Raw genomic sequence first — 26,737 nt, forward strand, 5'->3', positions numbered from 1 at the left:
TTGAAGAATCATGAAAAAATTATCAATCTATAAATTTCAATAAAACATATATAAATGATTATAATGTTCTATGGTTATTGAACTTAATTCAAATCTATTAAATGTCGATGTGGACGTGGAAAGAATCGAAGGAATGATATCATCGGCTACAATTAACACATCAGTTAAAAAATAATAAATAATAATTATATAAATAATAATGTCTTTTTTCTTAACGATAAATAATTATGTAGATTTTTCGAATATAATTGATTAACAATTTTTCCATTTTTGACTTTGGCCTAGATTTTTATATAAAATGGTCTCACAATAAATAGATTTTACTACTGATATTTATACCTGCTTATGTATTGTTATGTGTGCCAATGGATAGGTTTTACCTAAAAGTTTTCCATAAATTTTACTTTAAATGAACGTCTTTTTCTTCGTATTTTATATGCTCATCTCATGTAACTTGTAAGTATAAATTCTTATTATAAATAGAAGTTTCATTGGAGTTAAGGAAACAATTTTCTGCAATTTCATAATGAACTGAGAGCTATTATGGATTACTATTTCTTAAAAAGAATTGTTTTTATGAAATATATATGGTTTGTGTTACATTTACATGGAAGTGTTTTTCTAAAGAAACAAGAAACTTTCTAAATTTCAAAATGGCCCTAGCCCCTTTGCATATAAAATTAAGAATCGAACGTGCAATGATCAGATCTATGAGGAGTCAAATATAACCAAAAACATTGAGATATAGTCATCTTGTCGAGCGTCTCCTTTTGCCTTTATTTATTTATTTATTTATTTTGTCTTCCGGTTTTCACCTAACCTTCTATGCACTAGGAATTTTCTGATTATGTTCATAACTAAAAAAAGGCAATTGTGTATAAAGTAAGCAATAAAAATATATCCATCACTAGTAGTAAGTTGTTGAAAATACAATGTTGCTAATAAAGGCAATGGAATGACTCTTTGCATTAACATCACTTCAATGACACGACCCAAAATATTAGTCCCAATAATGAAGGTATTATTGTATTGTGTATGTGTACATATGTTGGTTTTTGCTTCCATTAAAAGAGCAGTAATAAAAGAAAAATTAAAAATAAATTATTTTACGTAAATCAACCTAAGAATATACTTTAAAGTTTAAACAGCAAATGCTGTAACAAATAAATCATCGCCAGATGGCTTTTTTGTAAAGCAAGTGGCTATTCATAGAGGAGGTCCTAAGTTCTTTTTATCAATTTGAACATCTTGTTTTTGCATTTTATAAAGTGTAATTGTTGTTTGTAAGTTCAAATGTCATTCTAATCAACTTCTTAACCAACGTTACAATAGCACAACAACATCGTCACTCCAAAATGACCATAGATTTCTCAAGTTTTAAAAAATTCTACACCCACCCACACAAAAACAAATGCTAAGATCTACGAAAAATCGGCTGAGGTGCCCATTTGAGATTTAAGCTAAGTTTTCCAGATTTGGCACCCTCAACTTGAAAATTGTCTTTATATTCCCCTTCTAATATAACCCTTGTTAGTGTCAAAATGCATCTCCCCATGAAATCCTACAAAAACAAACAAAAAAAAAGTAAATTACAGTTTTGGTCCCTGTTTTATATCACATTTTCTGATATGGTACAACAGTTTACTTTTTTTTTTTCCCTTTTCATACCTTCCCAAACGTATCATGGTCCCATATTTCCAGAATGAGCATATCGTGTAAACCATCCTCAACAACAAAGTCAAATGTCTGATTCCAAACTGGATTCAAATTTTCATTTACCACCTACAAGTATCGGGTATAATTGTGTAAATCTATTAAAAAAACTAACAAAAGAAAATAATTAATGAAAATGCGTTGATATTTTTTGCATTTAACCTTTTATTTTTAAGAAAAAAAACCGCATAGAACAACATACCCTGGTTTTGTTTTTGCTCCCGGTTTTTTTCATAATGAGAACCACAAAAGGATCGGCTTTCCCCGATAAATCTGCAGGTGGTAAATCTTCAGCAGATATTACAGTCACAGATAACACTCCTCTTGTAATTACCATTTTTCTTTGGTTATCGACAAAATTACCATTTTCACCCCCTGAACCATCTTCTAGAACCTTCTCCAAAGATGTCATTGAATACGTGGAATTAAACGGGTTGATAAACCCGTTTCCCACACCATGTGGATAATATAACAACTCCAAGTGCACCTAATTCAACCCAAACAAACAACGTCAATTCTAATCGACTAGACATAAAGGGCATTCACGTCTTTTTGCCAATCGGGTCACAGAGTATTCACCTTTCCTCTATCTTTATTATCTCTATGGATCTCCAAATCTTTTACCAATTTTAACCACACATCCTTCACTTTACCAGGGTTAAGTTCGCTTAACTTCACTTGACAACATCCAATGAGTTCTGAAGCTTGAATCCCATCATCATCGTATATTTTTACAGTCAAATGTTGGGTGGAAATATCTTCAACTACGAACTCAAAATGTTCATTCCAAACTGGATCCAAATCATTATCCTGAATAAAAGAACACAAGTTCATATTTGTTCTTTTGAAGAAACAATGGAATAATAAATAAGAAAACTTACAAGAACTTTGCTGGTTTTCATTTTACTACGTAAAGGGCGTATATATAATTTTGCAAATGGATCGGATTTTCCGATTAAATCTTTATTAGTTAAACCGTGTGCTTGTACAAGTTTCACCTCCAATATTCCCATGGGCTTTAATTCAAGATCACTAACAATTAAAAAATAATAAGTAACATGAAGTTAACAAGTTATTTAAAAAAAATATAATGATGATACTTTTTTTTTTTTTTAATTCCCTACAATAATTTGTACCTGTAATCACCAGGGAGAATGGGAATAACTTTTCGAACAGGCCATGTGATCGAATCCTCAACTGCATCATGTATGGTACTCTGCATAAACAAGAAAGGGTTCATTTTGTTTTAAACCCACCAACTATCGGAAATCTCAACTTTAGTCCCTGTACTTTTAAAGTCCTTCAACTTATGTTTTCATATCGACTTATGTCAAAGAAGGGAACCCACAGATTGTACTTTAACTAGTGGGATGGCCCATGCGACGTGGCGGGTTTATTAATCTTATAATTTCGACACAGTATTTTTAATGTTTTCTTACTCAGGGACCATTTCTGTAAACTTGCTATTAGACAGTGACAATTTCTGTAAATTTGTGAAACACAGGTACAATTTATGTAACTTTGCTTTTTGGCAGGGACTATGTGTAATTTTGTGAAAACCAGGGAATATTTCTGTAATTTTGTGAAAAGCGGGGAGTATTTTCTTAAATTTGTGAAACACATGGACCATTTATGTTAAATTGCTAATAGACAGGGACCATTTCTTTAGTTTTATGAAACATAAGAACCATTTCTGTAAACTTGCTATTAGACAGTGACCATTTCTGTAAATTTGTGAAACATAGGTACAATTTCTGTAACTTTGCTTTTTGGCAGGGACTATGTGTAATTTTGTGAAAACCAGGGAATATTTCTGTAATTTTGTGAAAAGCGGGGAGTAGTTTGTTAATTTTGTGAAACACATGGACCATTTATGTTAAATTGCTAATAGAGAGGCACCATTTCTTTAGTTTTATGAAACATAGGAACCATTTCTGTAAACATGCTATTAGGCAGGGACCATTTCTTTCCTTTTGTAAAACACAGGGACCGTTTATGTAAAAAAACAATTCTGCATAGGAGCCTTTTTTGTAAATTACAGGGACTGTTTTTGTAATTTTTTCTACACAGGGACTATTTCTGTAACTTTATATTAAAACAGGAACCATTTTTGTAAATTATGGGCACCAATTCTGCTGTAGATTTGCTATTAAGCAGGGACCATTTCTGTAAATTACAGGGACTGTTTAAAAAAAAAAAAAAAAGTCTACATAGGAGCCATTTCTGTAATTTTTTATTAAAACAAAGACCATTTTTATAAGTTATAGGGATTAATTATGTACAAATAAATTTTTGGCAGGGACTGTTTGTAATAAATAATAATATAATAATAATGATAATGATATAATAATATTGAAATGTTTTACCTCAAGAGCATCGGCAACACCAGGAATAGCAGATATGTCACCACCAATTACTTTCAGAGTAAAATCCATATCTTTCTATAAATTTCAAAAGTAAAGAAATGTTTAGAAGAAATATTTATTAACTTAATATTTTAAAGTAACATCTTGAAGGAGAAAACGAATTGAAATACCTTCTTTCTCAAAGAAAATGACACAGCTCCAAAGCAAGGAAATTCATCAACAAGTGGCTTGAAAATTAACCTAAAAACCCCTGTAAATGCTATATCCTTCACCTATACAAGAAAAAAAAAATTCATCATATTTATATTTCATTATAACTTCTTTCATATATTGGCATAAAACCCCAAAGATTGGTGTAAATGTTTATTATGGTGGGGATATTGGATCAAAAATCAAGTTTTCAATACTAAATTTACTTCATAATCTTTGAGGTATATTACATTTTTACCCTTTATATTACCTGCACAGGCAATCCCAGACCAAGTCTAGTCTTGACATCAAGTACTATACTTGGGTTTCCATCCCATTTCATCTCCAATTCCAAAGTTATTCCATCACTTTCTTCTTCAATAACAGAAACTCCTGAAAATCATAACCAATTAACAAAGCCCATGTTAAATTATAATTAAGTAATTTGTTATAATAAAGATTTCCCTCATAAATAAAAGGAGTAGTCACAAAAAAATGACCGGTTTATGATGTGAAATTTAACAAATGGACCACTTTTTAACTAAGGGAAATCTCCAAAAAAAGTCTCAATATTTTGGAATCTTTTTTAATAAAGTCCTATTTTTTTTAACAAAAAAGTCCCAACTATTTAACCTTTTAAATAGAAAAACCCAAAAAAACCAGCTAATTTATTCACTTTAGCTATTTTTTGACCTATCCAACAGGTCATGAGACCAAATCATTAATTTTTTCAAAATAATCAGACTTTTCTGCAGGTTTTGTCAAAATTTGTATATAATGTATAAACGTATTTATATCTATTTTTACGTATTTATGTATTTTTTAAGTTTTTATATGTATATGTTTACATATTTTTATGTATTTTAAAAGTATAAACATATATATTTTTTTTACATATTTTTAAGTATTTTACATATTTATTTTATGTATTTTATATTTTTATGTGTTATTTTTTTATGTATTACATATTTATATGTATTTAGGTATTTTTTAAGTTTTTTATATAGATGTTTATGTATTTTTATGTATTTTAAATGTATAAACATATTTTTACGTATTTATATGTATTTTACATATTTTTTATGTATTTTAATTTGTTTTTTATGTACTACTTATTTATATATACTTTTATGTACTTTTTTAAAGTTTTTTATATAGATGTTTATGTATTTTAAATGTATAAACATATTTTTTTAATGTATTTTTAAGTATTTTATATATTTTTTATGTATTACATATTTGCATGTATTTTTACATATTTATGTATTTTATTTAAGTTTTTTATATAGATATTTCTGTATTTTAAATGTATAACCGTATTATTTTTACGTATTTATGTATATTTTATTTCAAGTCGACTTCATAATTTCATCCAATTTCCACAGTTTCTTCGAGTATGTCTAGATGATTTTCTTACATATTCACATATTTTAAGTTTTCCCATTCGCTTATCTTGAAATTAAACATCGCTTATCATGTGGCCTCAAAAGAACCTCAAGTTTTCGTATGTGCATAAATTATTATTTCATTTTTTTAATTCGATGTTTAATTTCAAGATAAACGAATGGGAAAACTTAAAATATTTGAATATGTAAGAAAACCATCTGGACATACTCGAAGAAGCTGTGGAAATTGGATGAAATGGTGAAGACGACTTGAGGTAAAAAGTACATAAATACATAAAAATAATACGGTTATACATTTAAAATACATAAAAATACATAAATATTTATATAAAAAACTTAAATACAATACATAAATATGTAAAAATACAGGTAAATACATATAACATAAAAAAAACACATAAAAATACATAAAAATATGTAAAATACTTAAAAATACATATAAATACGTAGAAACCTACGTTTATACATTTAAAATACAAAAAAAAATCTATATAAAAACTTAAAAAATACCTAAATACATATAAATATATAATACATAATAAAAATAGCACATACAAATACATAAATATATATATATATATATATATATATATATATATATATATATATATAAAATACTTCAAATATATAAAAATACGTAAAAAAGAAGTTTATACATTAAAATATGTAAAAATACGTAAACATATACATATAAAAACTTGATAAAAATACATAAATACATAAAAATAGATTTAGATACATAAAAAAATACATTTATACATTATATACAAATTTTGACGAAATATGCAGAAATATCTCATTGTTTTGGAAAAATTAACAATTTGGTGCTGAACAGGTCAAAAATGGCTAAAGTGAATAAATTAACCGGTTTTTGAGATTTTCTATTCAAAAAGTCAAATAGTCCAGACTTTTCTTTTCTAAAAAAAATAGACCTTTATTAAAAAAATTCTCAAAATATTGAGATTTTTTTAAAGATTTCTCTTTTAACTAATAACACAAAATGACCACCAATTTCGCAAATGATCAGCTACGAAATTACCTTTTACTGACAAAAGGTTGCAAAAAACATGTTTTTTAACAATTTCACGAAAAAAGTTTTTTTTTTTCAATTTCTTTGTGGTGGGGACCATTCAGAAATTAATTTCCCAAATTTACAACTCATAAGTAGCAAAATTGGTATTCATTTTGTGCTATTGGTAAAAAAGGTGGTCAATTTGTTAAATATCACATCATAAAGTCGTCATTTCCGTTAATAAAAGGTTACTAAACACTGCAAATAGCTGGAACATGAAAACAGAGTAAAACAAAAGAAAAAAAAAGGGAAATAATTATTAATGTAACCTGTAAATTGTGGTGCAACAGTGCCAAGAGTAAGCTTGGAAAAAGTCAAAGAAGAAAGTACAATCGGTCTATATTGCTCAAGAATTGGCTCCACATTAGCCTTTATAAGCTCAGAAGCTGCCTACAAGTTATAAAGTATATAACTTTAGTGTCATAAATGGTATAAAATTGCAATCAGCAAGAAATTAAACCAGTTTGACCTCATCAACATAGGGCCAGATCTTTGTAAGATGAGCATTAAGCCAATCCAACTGGAAAAATAAGCAAAACAATGAACAAAATCAATCCCCATTTATAGCAAGTGACATAGTGAAAACATAAATAAGCTTGTAAAAATGTAAAATTAGGGATACAACTTAACTTTTGTTTCTGTGAGAAAACAACCCACGAAGGGTAATACTCTTTTGTGAGCAATTTTTGTGAATCTTCACGAGTCATTCTTGCAAGCGCAGCAATCATTGTTGCCTCCATAGCACATTTAAAACCAAATCAGTTGAGTTAATGTGTTTTTATGCATGTAAATTCGACATCGTGTATACCATTTAGCATGTATATATCATTACAAATTGATAGCGGAAATATTTAAAATCATTTGTTCTATTACTGATATGTCTGCATATGGAGCTTAGCTTTTCTGAGGCATAAACGGGTCGGGGCAGGAATGAATGCATGATGCATCCAGGATTCTGATGGACCCCAAAATCAAATAAAAACCAAGTAGCTTAAAGTTGATGCGACCTGTGATTATACGTTCTACTAGAACTAAACGATTTTACTTCTACATGATGTAGGACCAACATGACAATCACTTTACACATACCAGAGTGCGTACGGAATAATAAAGATTCAGCGATTCAATTCGAAGTTTTTCAACTTACAAGTGCAGAACGACGCTTAGATCGACCATTTTCCGATCGAACAAATCCAATAATCAATGCAAATCCAATCGTAATTCCGATTATCAATCCCACAACGAACGACATCCTTCAACAAAGCTCGATAGATTTTGATGAAGAGCTAGCTTAAATCAAGCAGGAAGAATCACAGAACAATGAATTTCAAGCAATTGTTCATACGCAGTATCACAATAGATGAATGTTGGTTGACCTTTTAGTGCAGATTTGGTTGTTGTTGTTGTTGTGTAAGGGAAAGGAAGTACGAGGTAAGAAAATAGGAATAAAGAAAGTCCAAAAAAAAAGTTGTATTGGTGAATCAACCGAGGATTTTGGGCGGCGAATAACATAACTTACGACTATAGAACAAGGGAACTGTACATTTTTTTTTTAATTCCATAATTGACAACTCATTTACATAATTAAAAATCTAAAAGTAATGCATATATAACTTAACAACTTTTTTAAAATTCGATTTCTTACAGAAAAGGAACCCAACCGGAAAAGATGGCATTTGCCGGCGAAGACGGCATTTTGACCTTTCTTAGTACGACAAAGGGTTTTGGAGTACCTAGATTTTAGATTAGATACTAATGGACTTATAGGTAATTAGGTTATTATTGATTTTTTGTGAACACAATAAAATAAAGATAAAACTTCATAAATGATCTCTTGGTTTTCGAAAGTATCAAGTTTAGTCTTTAAGTTCAAAAAACCTCACAGATGGTCCCTGTGATTTCAAAACTTTTTACATTTGGTCATTTTCGCTAACTCCGTTAGCTTTTGGCCGTTAAGTGAAGGGCAATTCTATCATTTCACTTCCATAGGGACCATTTATGAAGTTTTACCTTATTTTAAAAAAAATATATAATTATTTAATATTAAAGGGTCTTTCTCTCTCTCTCTCTCTCTCTCTCTCTCTCTCTCTCTCTCTCTCTCTCTCTCTCTCTCTCTCTCTCTCTCTCTCTCTCTCCAGATATTGTATGGATGGATGAGTGAACAATGTTTGACTGAAAAAGTCTCTCTCTCTCTCCCCAGATATTGTATGGATGGATGAGTGAACAATGTTTGACTGAAAACGTCAAAATTAGATCGAGACCTTTCTTAATTGCTTCAGACACCATCTATACTTCTTCCACCCTCCTTCTCACATCTGGTTCCGGTTCTTCTGCCAATGGAAACCATCGATTACCACTTGCACCAAATAATAATCGTACCTGAAATCATTGGTCAAAACCATATATGAAATCAAGCTATCAAACCTGAAATCAAAGCTAGGGTCATCGTTCAACATACCAGGGCACGGGTTGCCGATGAAGATTTTGGAGCTAGGGTTTTATGGGGAAGATAGCGGCCCTAAATCGTTGGTCCGGAAATTCTAACTCACCGGATCTGAAAAACCTAACTCGTCGCTGCCCTTCGTCTTCTATAGAACGTCGCCGCCAAATCGATTGGGGTTTCCCTAATTCGCCAAATCATTGGTCTGCATCGGACTTCAGGTGCGAGGGAGAAATATGGAGATAGACGAAGGCTGAGAAAGATGGATAAAGACGAGGCTCGTCGGAGAGAGAGATAGAGAGATAGAGAGAGAGAGAGGGAGAGAGGTAGGACCCTTTAATATTAAATAATTATATATTTAAAAAAATAAAGTAAAACTTCATAAGTGAAATTACAGAATTGCCCTTCACTTAATGGCCAAAAGCTAACGGAGTTAGCGAAAAGGACCAAATGTAAAAAGTTTTGAAACCACAGGGACCATCTGTGAGGTTTTTTAAACTTAGGGACTAAACTTGATATTTTCGAAAACCACAGGGACCATTTTTGAAGCTTCAAAAATGATCGAAAACCACAGAACGCGCTTACTCTCCATTTTTGTGTGTTAAGAAGCTTGGAATGTGGATTTTGTGAAGAAAGCTTGAAGTCTAAGGAGCTTGGAGCAGGGAGAAGCTTGTGGATCTAATTTCTACTTCATCTTGGCATCATCTTGATGGTAACAAGTCGTTACCTTGACTTCTCTCTAGCTATATCTCTTTATGCAAAGGTTGGGGGTCATTTTCTAGTTAGTTGTGGGTTATTTCGGGTATTGGGAATGATCTGAAGTTGTAACTTCAGATTTGGACTCCTTTAAGCCCTTATAGTCATAAAGTTTCGGTCTTTGGCAAGGTATGGCCTTCCCCTTACCTAAACTTCTCTCTTAGCTTGATTTTGGCATTTAGAACCTTGCATGTACGTAAAGTTTGCAATTTTACGTGGAAACCATGCCCTAGGAGGTTAGATCTGGAATTTGGAGCTTTGAGGTAGCTTAAAAACGTCTGAATGAGAAATGGACTGAAGGGACTCGACGAGTTGCATGATCAACTCGACGAGTCGGGTGAAGATTGGCCATAGTTGGTTTTTGCATGGACTCGGTGAGTCAGTGAGATGACTCGATGAGTCAGTTAGAGTTTTCCCGACATTTGGACACCGCATGGACTCGACGAGTTGTCTGGAAACTCGACGAGTCAACTAGGGTTCTCACGATTTCTCAAGTTATGGAAGGACTCGACGATTCAGTGAGCTACACTCGACGAGTTGGGTCAACATAGACTGTTGACCTTGACCGTTGACTTACCGGTTTGACTTCTAGGGGTATTTTAGTAATTTGGGAATTTATAGGAAGTGGATCATTGGTGGATGTAGGTGTTTGAGTTGAAGCTGTATTGGGAGGAGTTTGACATTATCATCCTGAGCTACTTGTGAAGTGAGTTTTCCTCACTATACTCAAGGGTCGAAGGCACCAAGGCCGATCCTTTTTGGATTGTTATCCTGATATGTTATATGCTCGAGTATTGTATGATCTGTTAGATCAGTATCCTGGTAGATATGATGATATTATTTTATTATGATCTGTTAGATCGGTATCTTGGTAGATAGAATGTTATTATGTTGTTATGATCTGTTAGATCAATTTGTCTGTCTATAGATTATTATGTGATTATTTGATATATGTGCACATGTTGGATTAGTGGTTGAGGCTTATCTGCTTTGTGCGAGAGCCAATAGACGTGGGCATTCCAACCCGATGGTTGTGGGCCGAGGGCATCCCTTCCCGAGGATGACTGGACCCATAGTATGTTGGCATTCCAACCCGGTGGTTGAGGGTCTGGGGTATTCCAACTCAATGGTTGATTGGACCTATAATATGATGTTTGTGATTATATATATATATATATATATATATATATATATATATATATATATATATATATATATATATATTGTTGTGTGTATGGGTATTTTGAGGGAACTCACTAAGCTTCGAGCTTACAGTTTTAGATCTTGTTTCAGGTACTTCAGATAATTGTAGGAAGGCGAGTGCGTGATCGTGCACCTCCTTACATTTTTATGATATGGATTTCTGGGATACTATGATGTTTAAACTATTTTGAAAACACTTTGTAATAACTTAATGGTTTTGAATGGTTGAAAAAGTTTTAAATTGGCTTGATTTTTATGGATGTTACAAAAAATTTGATTTAATGTTCCACTTTTAGTTTTCGGGTTCTTAGGAAAATATAGGTTCTCAGATGATCATCTCTCTCTCTCTCTCTCTCTCTATATATATATATATATATATACACACACACACACACATATAAACACAACATGTCAACATATAGAGCGATTACATGCCAAACACAATGCATACATACGTGTTCGGCAAAACTAGCTGGTAGCGGGTAGCTTGTAGTAGGTATAGACCCGACCCATGGGGGTGGGCAAGTTGGGCCCCAAGGCCCATCGTCGGATTGGGGCCCCAAAAAAATAGATGTTAATAATTATATATAATTAGTGTTACATTTTAAACAAACATGAATACAGACCAATTGGAAAAGGCGTTGCCTCTGTTCAGTCCTTATACGTCCCGAGTTCAATACTTGTAGTTAACGTGGCCTGTTGAATTTAGATTAACTGTTTTAAACCTTAAATAGGATGGCCCAAATGTTGGTTTACACACCAATTTAATGACAATTAGTTTAGACTTCCGCACTTAAATTATTTTTTTTAATATCATACATAAGTCTAATTATAAATTATCAAGTATATTTATTTTCTTATGAAATAAAAGTTAGTTATTTATCCATTTTTGATAAAAATCATACTCACCAAAAATTTATAAAATGAGTTTTATTCACGAGGGCCAATTTTAGAACTTGACAATAGTTTATTTTTAAAAAATTTTGTTTACATTTAATTATTATTTTTTAACTGAAAAATTTAATTCACTTCTAAACTATTTTTAATGAGTATTTTCAGCAAATGACCATAATTTAGGATGCGTTTGAAAAAAAAATGACCACAAAAATGGATGTTTCAGATAATGACCAAAGGTTTCGCAAAGGGGATTCTGCGGAAGCACAAGATCCTCTGCGGAACCATTAACTCTTCTGCGGATTAAAAAAAACACTGGAAAAAAAAAGCATTCCTCATTACTCGACTGCGGAAGGAAGGTATGGAGCTTGCTGCGGGGGTTCTGTGGACGTGTGATCGAAACGGACAAAAAATTGTCAAGGCGAGCTCGATTTGTGGAACAACTGCACTCCGATGTGTTATTAGATGGATATGGCACTCAAGTAAATTTTTTTCATAATTTTTGTTTAATAACTCAAGTAATCTTTGTAGAAACCGATTATATGATTTGGAAATTGATTGGTTAAATGTTATTTATAAACATATATGTTTGTTAGGGTGTAAAAATTGGAAATGAGAAATCGATTTATGCAGAGGAACCCTTCTTTTCGTCAAGAACAGATCCGCAGAGGAGCCCTCTGCGGAACGATAACCGCCTCTACGGATCCTTATTTAATTTTTTTTTAATTTTCTGTAATTATTATCTCTTAAATGGACCATTGAATATTGAGATCATTTTATGTTGATTATATCTCATATTAAAATTGATTTCCAATTATTTGTGTAATTAGAAAAAACATTGAAAATTTAAAATTTCTATTAATTATTAACATGGACCATTTATGTAAATTTTATAATATATATGAGACCATTTTGTAAAATTTTGTAAATTTGTTATAAAAAATGGACAACTTATTTTGAAATATAATTATTCACGAAGACTATTGTATAGAAAGTTATAGAATAAAAACAATATTTTTGTTGCATAAAATTGTTAAAAAAACAATATATCAATATTATTTTGTTTAATTTTGGCATATATGTTTAATCCTTTGTCGCATAGTTTTCGTGGATGGCCTGCAGAATGTACTTTTAGAGGGGTATTTGGGATTGTGTTGAAAAAGTACATTCCAAAACTAAATACTAGGCGACTTGAATTATTTCGAGAGACAACTTTTGGGATCTTCATTGGTATGCCCAACCCGAATGGTAACCCGATGCTCTGTCATTTGATGGTGTTGCATGATGTTCGTGATGTAGAGGTAGCCAGGACTGGGAGGTTTCGGTTCGAGTTACAAGGCAGGGTGGTTGAATATGGTGAAACAGAATTTTGTTTGATTAGCGGTTTGAGATTTGGACCGTATGTTGATATAATAAATACAAAAGTTAGCAGAAATTCATCATTGAGGAATCGGTTGTTCCCTAATGTGAGAGATAAAGATTTACGACTGAAAGATTTAGAAGACTACGTAATAGGGCCATCATTCTCGACGTGTAGCGATGAGGATGCGGTAATGGTTATGCAAATGATATTTTTGTTGAGGGGTCTCATAGGACGAGACGGCAATACGTGCATTCCGTCGGCAGTGTATGAGTTAGCTGATAGTCAATAAAATTAGAACACGTATTAAATTTATTATTTAGTATCTATATATAAATACTTGATGATTTATATTATTTATTTATTAATGAGTACGACATGTTTGCATGGGGTACGTATTTGTGGAGGTATAGTGAAACACAATTACGATTATGGTTTGGTGAAATCTCTAGATATTTACGAGATAATGAGGGTAAGGGTTACACGAAGACGATGAAGTATACTGTTTTAGGTTTTCAGTTTCCGTTTAAGGTTAGTTTTAGGTGCAATTAATTGGTATTTTTTAAGTGCTTATAAGTTTGGACAAAGCATACTTTTTGGTCGTAATAATATGTATGGATTTTGGAGACATTTTCTGAAGCTTTGAGGTTTGCGCATCACACAGAAAACGAAATTCCAAGAATGAGGGCATGGAGAATAAAAACACAATTGTCTCTCGAGCAATGTTTGCGTATATTGGACGTTTCAGTTGTATAGTTATGCAATCCTTATATTACATATATATAGTTAAAAATTACAACAATTTTATATACTTAAATTTATAGTAATTTTGTAGGAAAAAATATCCCACGTGATTTAGAACCAACGCATGTTGAGATCAATTTGCCATTCTTTGTGTGTTATGTTAGTTGGACTCTAGACAAAGTGCAGTCGCCACCGCAACAACAAAGTCCTCCTAAGGAGCGCTCTCCATCACCACAACTAATGAGTCCTCCTATGCAGCGTTCTTCATCACCTTGTAATCAGTTTCAGGGAGTAGATTACACCTCAGCCTCTCATTTTTAGGAAACATACCACGGACCTGTAGAAAATAGTAAAATAGACAAGTTATTTGGCATTGTTAATGAATTGAAAACCACAATTGAGCACTTTGGGAAGAGAATAGATAATTGGGAAAAAGATAAACAATTTGGTGTGAACGATATGGAAAATGCGGATGCGGGGGAAGCATTTTTCGGTGGTTTGGGTCCCGAGCCAGGCCATACGTATGTGCAGACGCCACCGCCTATTGTTGATGTTGAGGATAACACAACTACACCAATTAAAGGGCGGATAAAAATGAAATCAAAATTTTGTAGGGAGCCTTACACACAGGTATAAAATTAAGTAATTTCTATTTATATTGGTGTGAACGATATGGAAAATGTGGATGCGGGGGAAGCATTTTTTGGTGGTTTGGGTCCCGAGCCAGGCCATACGTATGTGCAGATGCCACCGCCTATTGTTGATGTAACACCCAAAGTTTGGAAAGCCAAGAAAAGAAAGAAAACCCCAGTTTTAAGGGGAGGCTCGACGAGTCCGAGCGGGATCCGGGTTGAGGAGTAAGCGACCGACTCGGTGAGTCTGGTCTGAACAAGGAAAAACCATAATCCCGGGAGTTGTATCCTATTTAAAGGGTGTTATGTCCCTCCCTCAGCCCCCATATCATCCTAGAGAACCAGTACACCCTTGATTTCGTGTGAGCTTTCATCATTTGAGAGAAATAGCTTGGAGGAAGGAACTTTGGGAAAGGAACTTGAAGATCAAGAAGGTTGCTTCAAAGGAGGAGGTGTAGATCCGAGATCTACTTCTGTGGTGTTCATCTTGGAGGTAACAAGCTGCTATTTTTCCCTCCTTTACATCTAGATCTATGTGTTGTTGTTGGGGTTTTTAGCCATAATGTTATTCTTTCAAGTTAGAAGCCAGATCTGAAGTTGCTACTTCAGATCTAAGCATATGATGGCCTTGAGAAGCACAGAGTATCAACCCTTGAGTGGATCATGGAGCCTCTTTGCCTTAAACCCTAGTTCATGGTGTATGTTGCCTAGATCTCCTTCTCTACACGTAAAGTTTGCAACTTTACGTGAGGAATAGGCTTGGGAAGGGTAGATCTACAGTTTGGAGTCCATGCATGACTCAAAAGCCCTCTGCATGTAAAGGAATTTGAATGGACTCGGCGAGTCCTTTGAGTGGACTCGGCGAGTAGCATGAAGTTGTGGAGCAACTCAACGAGTGGGATGAACAAATCGTCGAGTCAAATGAAGATTGCCTTGTACTCGGCGAGTCAGGTTGCGAAACCCCAAACCCTTCGAGTTAAGACTCGAATTAGTGAGTCGGGTGGAGACTCGGTGAGTTGGACAGGTTAGGACTCAGAAATCGGTAGACTCGGCGAGTCGAGATGCGAATGGAAGGAATTTGAACATTTTGAACTCGGCGAGTCATTAGGGTGACTCGGCGAGTAGGGTTGACCTGGAAGGTTGACTTTGACCAGGGTTGACTTGGTTGCCTTTCGGGGGTCAGTTGGACTCAATATTGCTTTGATATTGGTAGTTCGGGGAGCAAGGGGTGCAGGAGTTCAGTGAGTTGCCGGGCAGCAGTTAGTGAGATCATCAGCAAGTTCAGCCAGTGCAGGTGAGTTTCCCTTTGTGGGAATGGGTCTAAGGCCACAATGTCGGCCCATGTATTTATGAGTAGAAGACCCGGGGGTTAGCCCTAGGCATAGTATGCTAGTATGATATTCAGGACGAGGTCCAGTAATAGCGGGCGGGTGCCCAAGGATTTGTTTATATGATAGATTATACTTGTTGTCTGTGTGATACATGTATGTGCCTGGTAGGGAGGTGAGTGTGGGCGAGGTCCCGTATCTCACCAATAGCAGAGTGTGGATGGGGTTCCATATCTCATTAGTAGTAGAACATGAGCGATGCCCAAACTAGAGCAGAAGTGAGAGTGGGTTGGGCCCGTATCTCACTACCATTAGGAGCGTGGATGGGGTTCCATGACTCATCAGTAGCAGGACAAAGGCGAGGCCCAGGATAGGCGAGGCCTTAGGACAGAACCAGTTGCATGTGTTTAGTTATGTGTTGTGATATGTTTATGTATTATTATTTGCTGGCGGGCGAGGCCCTGTGACAGGTAAGGCCTAAATAAAACAGATCTGTATCCGAGCGGGGCTCGAAGCTAGGCGGGGCCTGGAGCGGCGGGGCCGTTGTAGAAGGTAGGGGCGAGGCCCAAGATAGCGGGCGTGGCCCAAAATGTGCAGTATGTGGTTATGCATGGTATGTGGTAGGGTGGGGAACTCACTAAGCTTCGTGTTTACGGTTTTCAGTTTTGGTTTCAGGTACTTCCGGTAGCGGAGGGAAGAGCTCGGGGTGATCGCATGGCACACACCATAGAATAGACAACCTGGGAATGTTTACTCTGATAATGAACATGTGTTTTGAAAACTTATACTCATATTATGTTTTGGAATGATGACTTTGCTTTAAGTAATGTTTTATTAAAAGAAATTTTTCGTCTTAAATTTTGGGTCGTTACAAGTTGGTATCAGAGCCTTGGTTTGAGGGATTCGTACATGCTCTCGGGTGTGTCTGAACTCAAACTGAGGAATAGGTAAAGAAGTTTTCAAAATGAAAAGAAACTTTTGTGAAAAGAGAGTTTTGAGAAAGAAAACAGTTTTAGAAAAGCAAAAAGAATTCAGAAAGATAAGAACTTTGAAAAGAGAAAAGAGGTGTGGTGCATGAAATCAACCGAGCTCAAGTAAGCACCCCAAAATACCCATACAAGTTTATGCTTTGATTATCAGTTAATAGAACAGCATGCTAGATTAGGACTAAGGATCTAGGGATGATGCCTTAGGTGCCTATTATATGTGCTTTTGATCTGCATGATAGTGATTAATAAATAGTAGTAGGATAGCTTGTTTAGGTTATGCCTGAGTTTATGAGTTGTGTTGTATGCTAGTTCAGATTCTTGCTATGTGGATATGATTGCTTGAGTATGTTATGGTTAGATTTTCCCTTTGTCTGAATGTTGCTTGCTTTGTGCATTATGGGATTCTGAGTGATGGGAGTTAGCCATTAGGTGGATACGGTACGTCACATGTGATCAGGGTTGAATAATCTCAGAGTGTTGGATTTGGTCCTACTGTGCAGCTCTTGTTTGAGTCCAATCGTTGTAGGAACGAGTCCTCTACTTGAAGGATTATCTGAGCCTCGTCACATGTGATGGTATCCAGGTGATGGCTAATTGGCATCACAAGGAGACCTTCAGCAGCTGAGGGTTGTTTTGAGTTGAGTTTGAGGTTTCCCTAGGGTAAGCCTAGGAGAAGGTAGTGCTGGGAGCAGTAGTAGTCAGAAAAGGGACCTGGTGGAGTCGAAGCAGTTCTTGAAGAAAGTACGCATCGATGTGGAGGGTAGTATGGGCCCGTACTACTGAAAGCAGAGGATCCATACTCGATTCGGGAAAGGCCAAGACAAGATCGGGAACTTGGTAGTGAGTATGTTTGGTCTCGTAGCAGTGAGGAGTATTCTGATAATGGTTATGTTATATGTTTCAGTATGGTGGCATTGCGAGAGAGACCAACGAGTGGATTAGGCGTCGGAGAGGGATCGGGTTCGGGTTCAGGGGCCGAGCAGCTCGAGGAGCAGATGAGAGAGTTGATATCAGCCAAGGTTACGCGCAGTATTCTAGCTCAAACTCCTGTGATCTTTGGCACGGTCAAGGAGGGTATATTGGAGATTTTGGATGAGAGGCAGGGAGCCTTCCGTACTGAGATGATGGCTTTGTTGGGAGCGCATACCTTGACATTTCGGGAGTTCAGGGCTTGTGGTGCACCAGATTATCATGGGGCTAGGGACCCCATCGCTAGCAGCAGATGGTTGGCTAATGTTGCCAACGCATTCCGTACGAGCCGGTGTCCTGAGGAGGACAAGGTCAGACTCGCTTCCTATCTTCTGAAGGACAGAGCGAGGGATTGGTGGGAATAGATTGGTCATGCTTTGGGTGGTGATGCCGCGTTGGACGCATGACTTGGAGCGATTTCACAGCTAGATTCAGGGCGGAGTTTTCGCCAATTATAGAGGTGCAACAGTTGGCTCGGGAGTTTCAGGATTTGACGCAGACCACTGAGACTGTGGCGGAGATCACCGCCAAGTTCAGGAAGAGGGCCCTTCTTGTTCCGCAGTATGCCGCGGATGAGGAGATGAAGAAGGCCCGATATCACGAGATGCTGAGGGATGACATCAGGGAGTTCGTGAGCAGGTCCGGCTGTAAGACGCTGGAAGATATGATTTCTCGGGCCAGGGAAAGGGAAATTGATTTGGAACAGATCCGGAAGAGGAAGTCAGATGAGGTTCAGGTAGCCACGAGTTCGGGCAAAAGGCCCAAGGGATCGGATTCGAGATCGAGGGATTATCAGGACCGCAGTCGATTCGGAAAGTATGGCAGGGCGCACGGGGGCGCGTGCAGGAGTGGTAGTGGTGGTGAGTCGGGCTGCTTCAGGTGCGGTTGGACTGGTCATTTTAGCAGGGATTGTACTGTTACCATCACTCAGGGATCAGACTTGATATGTTTTCACTGCAATCAATGGGGCCATAAGAAAGCCCAGTGCCCCAGTTTGTTTTCAGCAGGACGAGTGATGGCACCTACCCCGGCAACCTTGAGGATCACAGACGGCCGTCAGGGCCGTGCAGAGGCGTCTGCGGTAGGAGGCAGGGCTTTCCAGATGGCTACTTTGGAGACGCGAGCAGCGCCGGACATTGCAGGTATGCGATTTTCGTTTTAGTTCTTTTGTTTGTGTATGATATTATATTGTTATGGTTCTGCATCATTATCGGTATGAATATTTTATTTTTGAGCGGTTTTGATTGTAATCAAGTTATATGCCATCTGCATACCGTGGATATTTGGATAGTAGTTAAGGGATGAGTTCTATTGGAGAAGGTTATTTAGGGTGCAGTAACTGTAGCATGCCTTGGAGGGACTCGGTATGTTTCGCTAGTTCGGAGCCATATAAGTTTTAGAATGGACAGGTTGGATCCCTAGCTATGGTAAGCTTGGGATTCCTCAGCGGATTGATTATGGAATGGTAGCAAGGATTGAGATTTCTCTTTATTAAGCATGGAGGTGTAAGCAGGATCGAAGTGGGGGAGAATCCTCCGAGTGTACAAGGGTAAGAGCACGCAAATCCCGAATGATTACGTGATTTCTGAGAAGGAAAAGAAGTAGTTCATCGTTTGTTATGAAGGGTCGCCTGTAGGACTCATGTGAATCGGAATGGAGATCTTGAGGTCAATTAGCATGGGATGCTTTTGTGCTAGCAGTCAGTTGTGGGAAGTGTTGTTAGACTACGGGGCAGCCGTAGCATTCCGTAGTAGCTTTGTTGGCGGAGTCGGGGCGAGGCCCTTATCTCCTAGCATTCAGATAGGGATCAGGAATGGGTGAGAATGGTAAAGAGTTGCCTGTATAGCCCTTGAGAGGTGAGACCTTGGGAGAGGCCGCTCTAGGATATAAACGGGTGAGACCCGTGGGCGAGGCCTGTATAAGAATAGCAGTATAGGTGAGACCTAGAGCAGGGTTGCTTAGTAGTATGGTTGGGTGAGACCCGTGGGCGAGGCCCGTGTGTTTTAGCAGCACAGGTGGGACCTGGCAAGGATCTTAGTGTCTAAATGAGGGGATCGGGGAATCCCAAGAAATTGTAGTGCCGACATAGTGGAATAGATTGAGCAGCATAGGTGGCGGAAGTTTCTTCGAATGTCGTTGGGAGCGACTAGTGGTTGTGTTGAGTCAGCGATCGGTGAGAGCCGGTAATGCAGATATTGATAGGTTGGTAGGGACCAGGGTGGTCTTAGTTCATCCGGAAGCCAGATATGGAATAGCAAAATTTTCAGTCAGTAGCAGTGCGAGTATGCAGCGTATGGTAGGATTCAGCCAGTTGTTCGTGGGGTGCGCGACACCAAATGGTAGTAGAAAGAATGCCCAATGGATACTGGCGACGATGACCCGTACTGGGAGTAGCGGGAGTAATAGATTTGGTGGAAACAGGGTCTTCACAGTGACAGAGGAGATAGGTGGTTATGGAGCATCACCTTGGAAAGACAAGGAAATCGTGCAAAAAAAAAGGGTAAACCCCTACGGGGTCAGTACAGTATTTGGATATTATCAGAAAGATTGTCGGTTGAGTGAGTTGCATTTCCAGAATGTTCAGGGTCAGGATGGACCCGAGATTATTATCTGTAAGGATTGACATTGGTCTGAATGACTGAGCGGAAGGCCAGCGAAGGTAGGCAACTGGTGTTAGAATGAACGGTGGGGTATTGGAGGAAGATCGCAATCGGTGGATCGTAGCAAACTTTGAGGATGAAGTTTATTTTAAGTGGGGGAGAGTTTTAACACCCAATGTTTGGAAATCCAAGAAAAGAAAGAAAACCCCAATTTTAAGGGGAGACTCGGCGAGTCCGAGCAGGATCCGGGTCGAGGAGTAAGCGACCGACTTGGCGAGTCGGCCAAGGTGACTCGGCGAGTCTGGTCTGAACGAGGAAAAACCCTAATCCCGGGAGTTGTATCCTATTTAAAGGGTGTTATGTCCCACCCTCAGCCCCCATATCATGCTAGAGAACCAGTACACCCTTGATTTCGTGTGAGATTCCATCATTTGAGAGAAATAGCTTGGAGGAAGGAACTTTGGGAAAGAAACTTGAAGATCAAGAAGGTTGCTTCAAAGGAGGAGGTGTAGATCCGAGATCTACTTTTGTGGTGTTCATCTTGGAGGTAACAAGCTACTATTTTTCCCTCCTTTACACCTAGATCTATGTGTTGTTGTTGGGGTTTTTAGCCATAATGTTATTCTTTCAAGTTAGAAGCCAGATCTGAAGTTGCTACTTCAGATCTAAGCATATGATGGCCTTGAGAATCACAAAGTATCAGCCCTTGAGTGGATCATGGAGCCTCTTTGCCTTAAACCCTAGTTTATGGTGTATGTTGCCTATATCTCCTTCTCTACACGTAAAGTTTGCAACTTTACGTGAGGAATAGGCTTGGGAAGGGTAGATCTACAGTTTGGAGTCCATGCATGACTCACAAGCCCTCTGCATGTAAAGGAATTTGAATGGACTCGGCGAGTCCTTTGAGTGGACTCGGCGAGTAGCATGAAGTTGTGGAGCAACTCGACGAGTGGGATGAACAACTCGTCGAGTCAGATGAAGATTGCCTTGTACTCGGCGAGTGTGTTCTTGGAATCGGCGAGTCAGGTTGCGAAACCCCAAACCCTTCTAGTTGAGACTCGAATCAGTGAGTCGGGTGGAGACTCGGTGAGTTGTATAGGTCTGGACTCAGAAATCGGTAGACTCGGCGAGTCATGGGCTGACTCGGCGATTCGAGACGCGAATGGAAGGAATTTGAACATTTTGAACTCGGAGAGTCATTAGGGTGACTCGACGAGTAGGGTTGACCTGGAAGGTTGACTTTGACCAGGGTTGACTTGGTTGCCTTCGGGGGTTAGTTGGACTTAGTATTGCTTTGATATTGGTAGTTCGGGGAGCAAGGGGTGCAGGAGTTCAGTGAGTTGCCGGGCAGCAGCTAGTAAGATCATCAGCAAGTTCAGCCAGCAGGTGAGTTTTCCTTTGTGTGAATGGGTCTAAGGCCACTATGCCGACCTATGTAGTTATGAGTAGAAGACCCGGGGGTTAGCCCTAGGCACAGTATGCTAGTATGATATTCAGGACGAGGTCCAGTAATAGTGGGTGGGTGCCCAAGGATTTGTTTATATGATAGATTATACTTGTTGTCTGTGTGATACATGTATGTGCCTGGTAGGGAGGTGAGTGTGGGCGAGGTCCCGTATATCACCAATAGCAGAGTGTGGATGGGGTTCCATATCTCATTAGTAGTAGAACATGGGCGAGGCCCAAACTAGAGCAGAAGTGAGAGTGGGTTGGGCCCGTATCTCACTACCATTAGGAGCGTGGATGGGGTTCCATGACTCATCAGTAGCAGGACAAAGGCGAGGCCTTAGGACAGAACCAGTTACATGTGTTTAGTTATGTGTTGTGATATGTTTATGTATTATCATTTGCTGGCGGGCGAGGCCTAAATAAAACAGATCTGTATCCGAGTGGGGCTCGAAGCCAGGCGGGGCCATTGTAGCGGGGGAGGCCCGAGGTAGGGGCGAGGCCCAAGATAGCGGGCATGGCCCAGTATGTGCTGTATGTGGTTATGCATGGTATGTGGTAGGGTGGGAAACTCACTAAGCTTCGTGCTTACGGTTTTCAGTTTTGATTTCAGGTACTTCCGGTAGCGGAGGGAAGAGCTCGGGGTGATCGCATGGCACACACCACAGAATAGACAACCTGGGAATGTTTACTCTGATAATGAACATGTGTTTTGAAAACTTATACTCATATTATGTTTTGGAATGATGACTTTGCTTTAAGTAATGTTTTATTAAAAGAAATTTTTGGTCTTAAATTTTGGGTCGTTACAGTTGATGTTGAGGATAACACATCTACACCAATTAAAGGGCGGATAAAAATGAAATCGAAATTTTGTAGGGAGCCTTACACACAGGTATAAAATTAAGTGATTTCTATTTATATAGTATATAATCGTTCAAAATTAATTAACATATTGATTTGTAGGTTCATCCGACGACGAAACCATTGAAGAACAGAAAAGGGAAAAACAACACGGAAGGAAAATAATGTAGCAACAAGACAATTACTATTGGAGAATTATGCAGATTGTGATGATGAATTTTGGAAATTATGGGGAAATAAGATGGGGGCGGTATTTGTGGAGCATAGAATTTTAAGAGGTATTGACATGAATTGGGAATTTTGGTCTAGTTTACTTGGTATTGGCTCTGGATGGTTGCTCTCTGATGTAACACACATCCCTTATTTTATATTACAAAAAGGGTTAGATAATTAATTGTTCAAAATGATTTTTTTTCTAACATGCAACATTTAGTTATCTGGTCATCCCTGCTCAAGGAAATAAGTCTGTCGAATTCTAGGTGGACGATTATTAATCGTGAAGGCACGACTTTGGAACCTGGGAAACAACATTATTTGAGGCGTATAGCAGCCGGGATGGTTGATGGACCACATTGGAAGGATATTTATCAGGTAAGTATATATATATATATATATATATATATATATATATACATACATACACACACATACATTAAAATATGTATATATCTAATAATTTATAATTTTTTTTGAAGGTTTTAATTCCAATCAACATATCGCAACTGCATTGGTATTTGCCTGATTTGGATCTCCTGACATGGAAAGTGATCATATATGATTTAGCTGAATGGTGTGGTTTCTTCAAAAAACATGTGGAAGACGGTAGTTTCAAATCATTGGGTGATAGTATATTAAGTGAACTAGACCACATATTATATTGGGCCCATTTTCCTAATAGACAGAAACCTACTCAGGTGAAATTCGTTAAAGATAAACATGTTTCGTAGCAGGAACAAGTAGAAGAAGGAGAAAGAGGAGATTGTGGAGTTTTTATTTGCATGTTCATGGAAATGCTTGCATCAGGTGTACCAGTGGAGACACGTCAATCAACTAGAGATACGGGATTTACTTACCGTAATCGGATGGCATAAATTATTTGGAATAGTAGAATTTGATTGTGTTATTTGGAATAGTAGACTTTGATTGTGTTATTTGGAATACTAGACTTTGATTGTGTTATTTGGAATACTAGACTTTGATTGTGTTATTTGGATTTACATACAACTACACCTATTAAAACAAAACAAACATGAGATACCTAACTATTAGAACAACTACCAACAACTTGTACATACGTGTGCTCTTCTTGGAATCACACATCCCCTTTTCCATGCTTGCCACTACACTATTCTCCTTACTTAGGAGAAACTCCAACCCAACATTCTTAGTCCTCAAGTTTTTTATGACACCAAGATCCTCTTTGGAATCTAACTATTGCTTCATGGAATAGATGAGGTTTTTGTAGTAACCATCTTCAAGTGCAACATCTTTCCATTCAAAGTAATCACATTTCCCCAGTCTTGTCTGTATCAAACTCACTCGAATAAAACATCAAAACACAATGACTAATCCCCTAAGATGTATTTTAAACAATCGCAATTATACATGTATTTTTAGAAACGAAGCTTACCAAGCTGTTGTTGCAGTTCTAAAAACGTCTCCCGGGGTTAGTGAGTTTCCAACATGTTCGTTCCTTAGCTGGAACATTGCAATCATAATGGTTAACATCGTCTTTAACAAACACACAAGCAACTTGGAGGCGGTTTCTTGTATTGGACGAGCTCATAGACATTCTGTTGAAGAATCAAAGTGGTAAGAAAGAAATGAATGAGGTCCAAATTGGGTTTTTTGAGACATCACTTAAGAACTGTTTTCTGCGGATCATTGCACACCTCTGCGGATCAGTGCACACCTCTGCGAAGCAGTACACACCTCTGCGGATCCGTGTACACATCCGCGGATTACCAAACAACTCTGCGGAATAAGTAATATAAAATCACTTTACCATGCGTATCCTGTCATCGATTCTGTACCGTTTCTTCTTGATTTCAATTTTTTTAAAAATTAGCCATTATATTTTTCGTCATAATGGCTTCCATACCATGGAGCGCCGAGGATAACCTCCGTCTAACTCGTGCATATATTAATATCCACGAGACCACCTGAGTGAATGATCCAAGTTATTGGACGCGTTTAACTTATGCCTTCAACGCTGACCCTCAAACTGCCCCAGAAAACTACCGCAGCACCGCTGACATCACAACAAAATGGTATGAATTAAAAAACAGAAGTCTTGGTTTTCAACAATCTTTATACCAAGAATGACGACGAACGTCCAAATGAAGATGAGGAAGTCATCCTGGACGCGGCTAAAGCGGAATACATATCCATTAGTAACGGGTTAGAATTCGAGTTTGAAGGGCCCTGGAATCTATTAAAAGATCTCCCGTATTTTTAATTTGTATTGCGTTTGTAGAAGGATATTTTAATGTAGTTTGTTTTTATTAGGTTAATTATATGCACCGGTTTGTATACGTTATTTATATGTATTTGGTTTGTATTAGGTTATTTATGAAACCAGTCGAGTTCACGTCTACTTTATTCCATAGAACATAAAATACAAAACAATACAAATACATGGAAAACATACATCACTAGCAAACATATTACATAAAATATTTCACATAAAAAACCATTCTACATGAAATACTGGTGATTCTTAACTAGATTCCATGCGTCCACATACTCGAAGTCTTTTCCTTCATGCTTGAGAATGTAATGATCTAAAATCATTTCTACAAGAGCTTCCTCGTTTGAGTAATAATAATTACTACTATTTTAAGATGATGATATCATTGATTGAACCATGTGATTTCGTTCTTTAACTTCATCCACTTACTAAGAATATCTACTTGTACCCGATATTCTCCTTGTCCAAATGAGAGGTTGAACATACCTGTTATGTGGGTCCATTCATCACCTCCAAGGTAATCAAGGGTAATCATTGTTGTTTTACCTTCAAAAATGTTCAACCAACATCGTATTATAACCATCACCTCTCTTGTCGTACATGGACGTAAAGTATCGAACGATGGTGTTGCATTCGTAGAAATTGGTGCATTAGAGGCCATTTCTATATTTTTCAATACTAGGGTGAGTTGATACAGTATTTAAAAGATATGAAAATTTATACACTGATCTGTAGAGGTGTATACTGATCCGCAGAGTTGTACACTAATCCGCTGATAACAGTTATGTGGATTCCCAAATAGTTATGTGGACTGATATCGAACATAAGTTCATTATTTTTAACATTTTTTTTGTCAAATTATTTACATAATCACATAAGGTATTAGTGTTTTTTTTTAAATATTAATAAACTAAAATGAACGAAAAAAAAACAATAAGTTTATTATTTTTAACATTTTTTGTCAAATTATTTACATAATCACATAAGGTATTAGTGTGTGTATGTGTGTGTGTTACACCTTGAAAACTGAAGGCGGAAACATTTCCGAGGCGGACTCCATGTTGTGTATCAAATCCAATGCACATAGTAAGTAAAGTAAAACAACCATTACATTACATATATAAAAGTTTACATTTGTGTGAAAAGTAAAGTTATACAAGTGATACATAGTATATATGAACAAAATGGAACGGGTCTTCTGAGTACTCCATCTTCAAACAAAAGGATCTTCGGGTACCTGTCTAACGTGGACCTGAGAATACAAGCAGTTTGAAAATCAGCATAAAGCTGGTGAGT

General features: G+C 37.0%; 1 protein-coding gene across 4 annotated transcripts; it reads right to left on the reverse strand.

Moving 5' to 3' along the window:
- Positions 1 to 1,255: 1,255 nt before the first annotated feature.
- LOC145011862 (synaptotagmin-5-like) lies at positions 1,256 to 8,484 on the reverse strand. Of its 4 annotated transcripts, none has more exons than XM_078970610.1 (14): positions 7,894 to 8,359; positions 7,374 to 7,480; positions 7,216 to 7,264; positions 7,016 to 7,136; positions 4,540 to 4,661; positions 4,250 to 4,351; positions 4,080 to 4,154; positions 2,850 to 2,929; positions 2,595 to 2,745; positions 2,293 to 2,523; positions 2,077 to 2,200; positions 1,916 to 1,986; positions 1,669 to 1,782; positions 1,256 to 1,561 (listed from the first exon to the last, which is right to left on the reverse strand). In XM_078970610.1, exons 1-14 carry the CDS (start codon positions 7,996 to 7,998, stop codon positions 1,415 to 1,417), a joined length of 1,599 nt encoding a protein of 532 aa, XP_078826736.1. In that variant the 5' UTR covers positions 7,999 to 8,359; the 3' UTR covers positions 1,256 to 1,414. The 4 variants fall into 4 exon arrangements, with proteins under 4 accessions (XP_078826736.1, XP_078826735.1, XP_078826734.1 ...); XM_078970609.1 differs by adding an exon at positions 8,392 to 8,484 and having other exon boundaries at positions 1,258 to 1,561; positions 1,916 to 2,200; positions 7,894 to 8,036; XM_078970608.1 differs by having other exon boundaries at positions 1,258 to 1,561; positions 1,916 to 2,200; positions 7,894 to 8,357.
- Positions 8,485 to 26,737: the final 18,253 nt, after the last annotated feature.

The sequence above is a fragment of the Lactuca saligna genome, chromosome 8 (assembly GCF_052625555.1).
Source record: "Lactuca saligna cultivar CGN05327 chromosome 8, ASM5262555v1, whole genome shotgun sequence".
In the NCBI taxonomy this organism is placed as follows: Eukaryota; Viridiplantae; Streptophyta; class Magnoliopsida; order Asterales; family Asteraceae; genus Lactuca; species Lactuca saligna.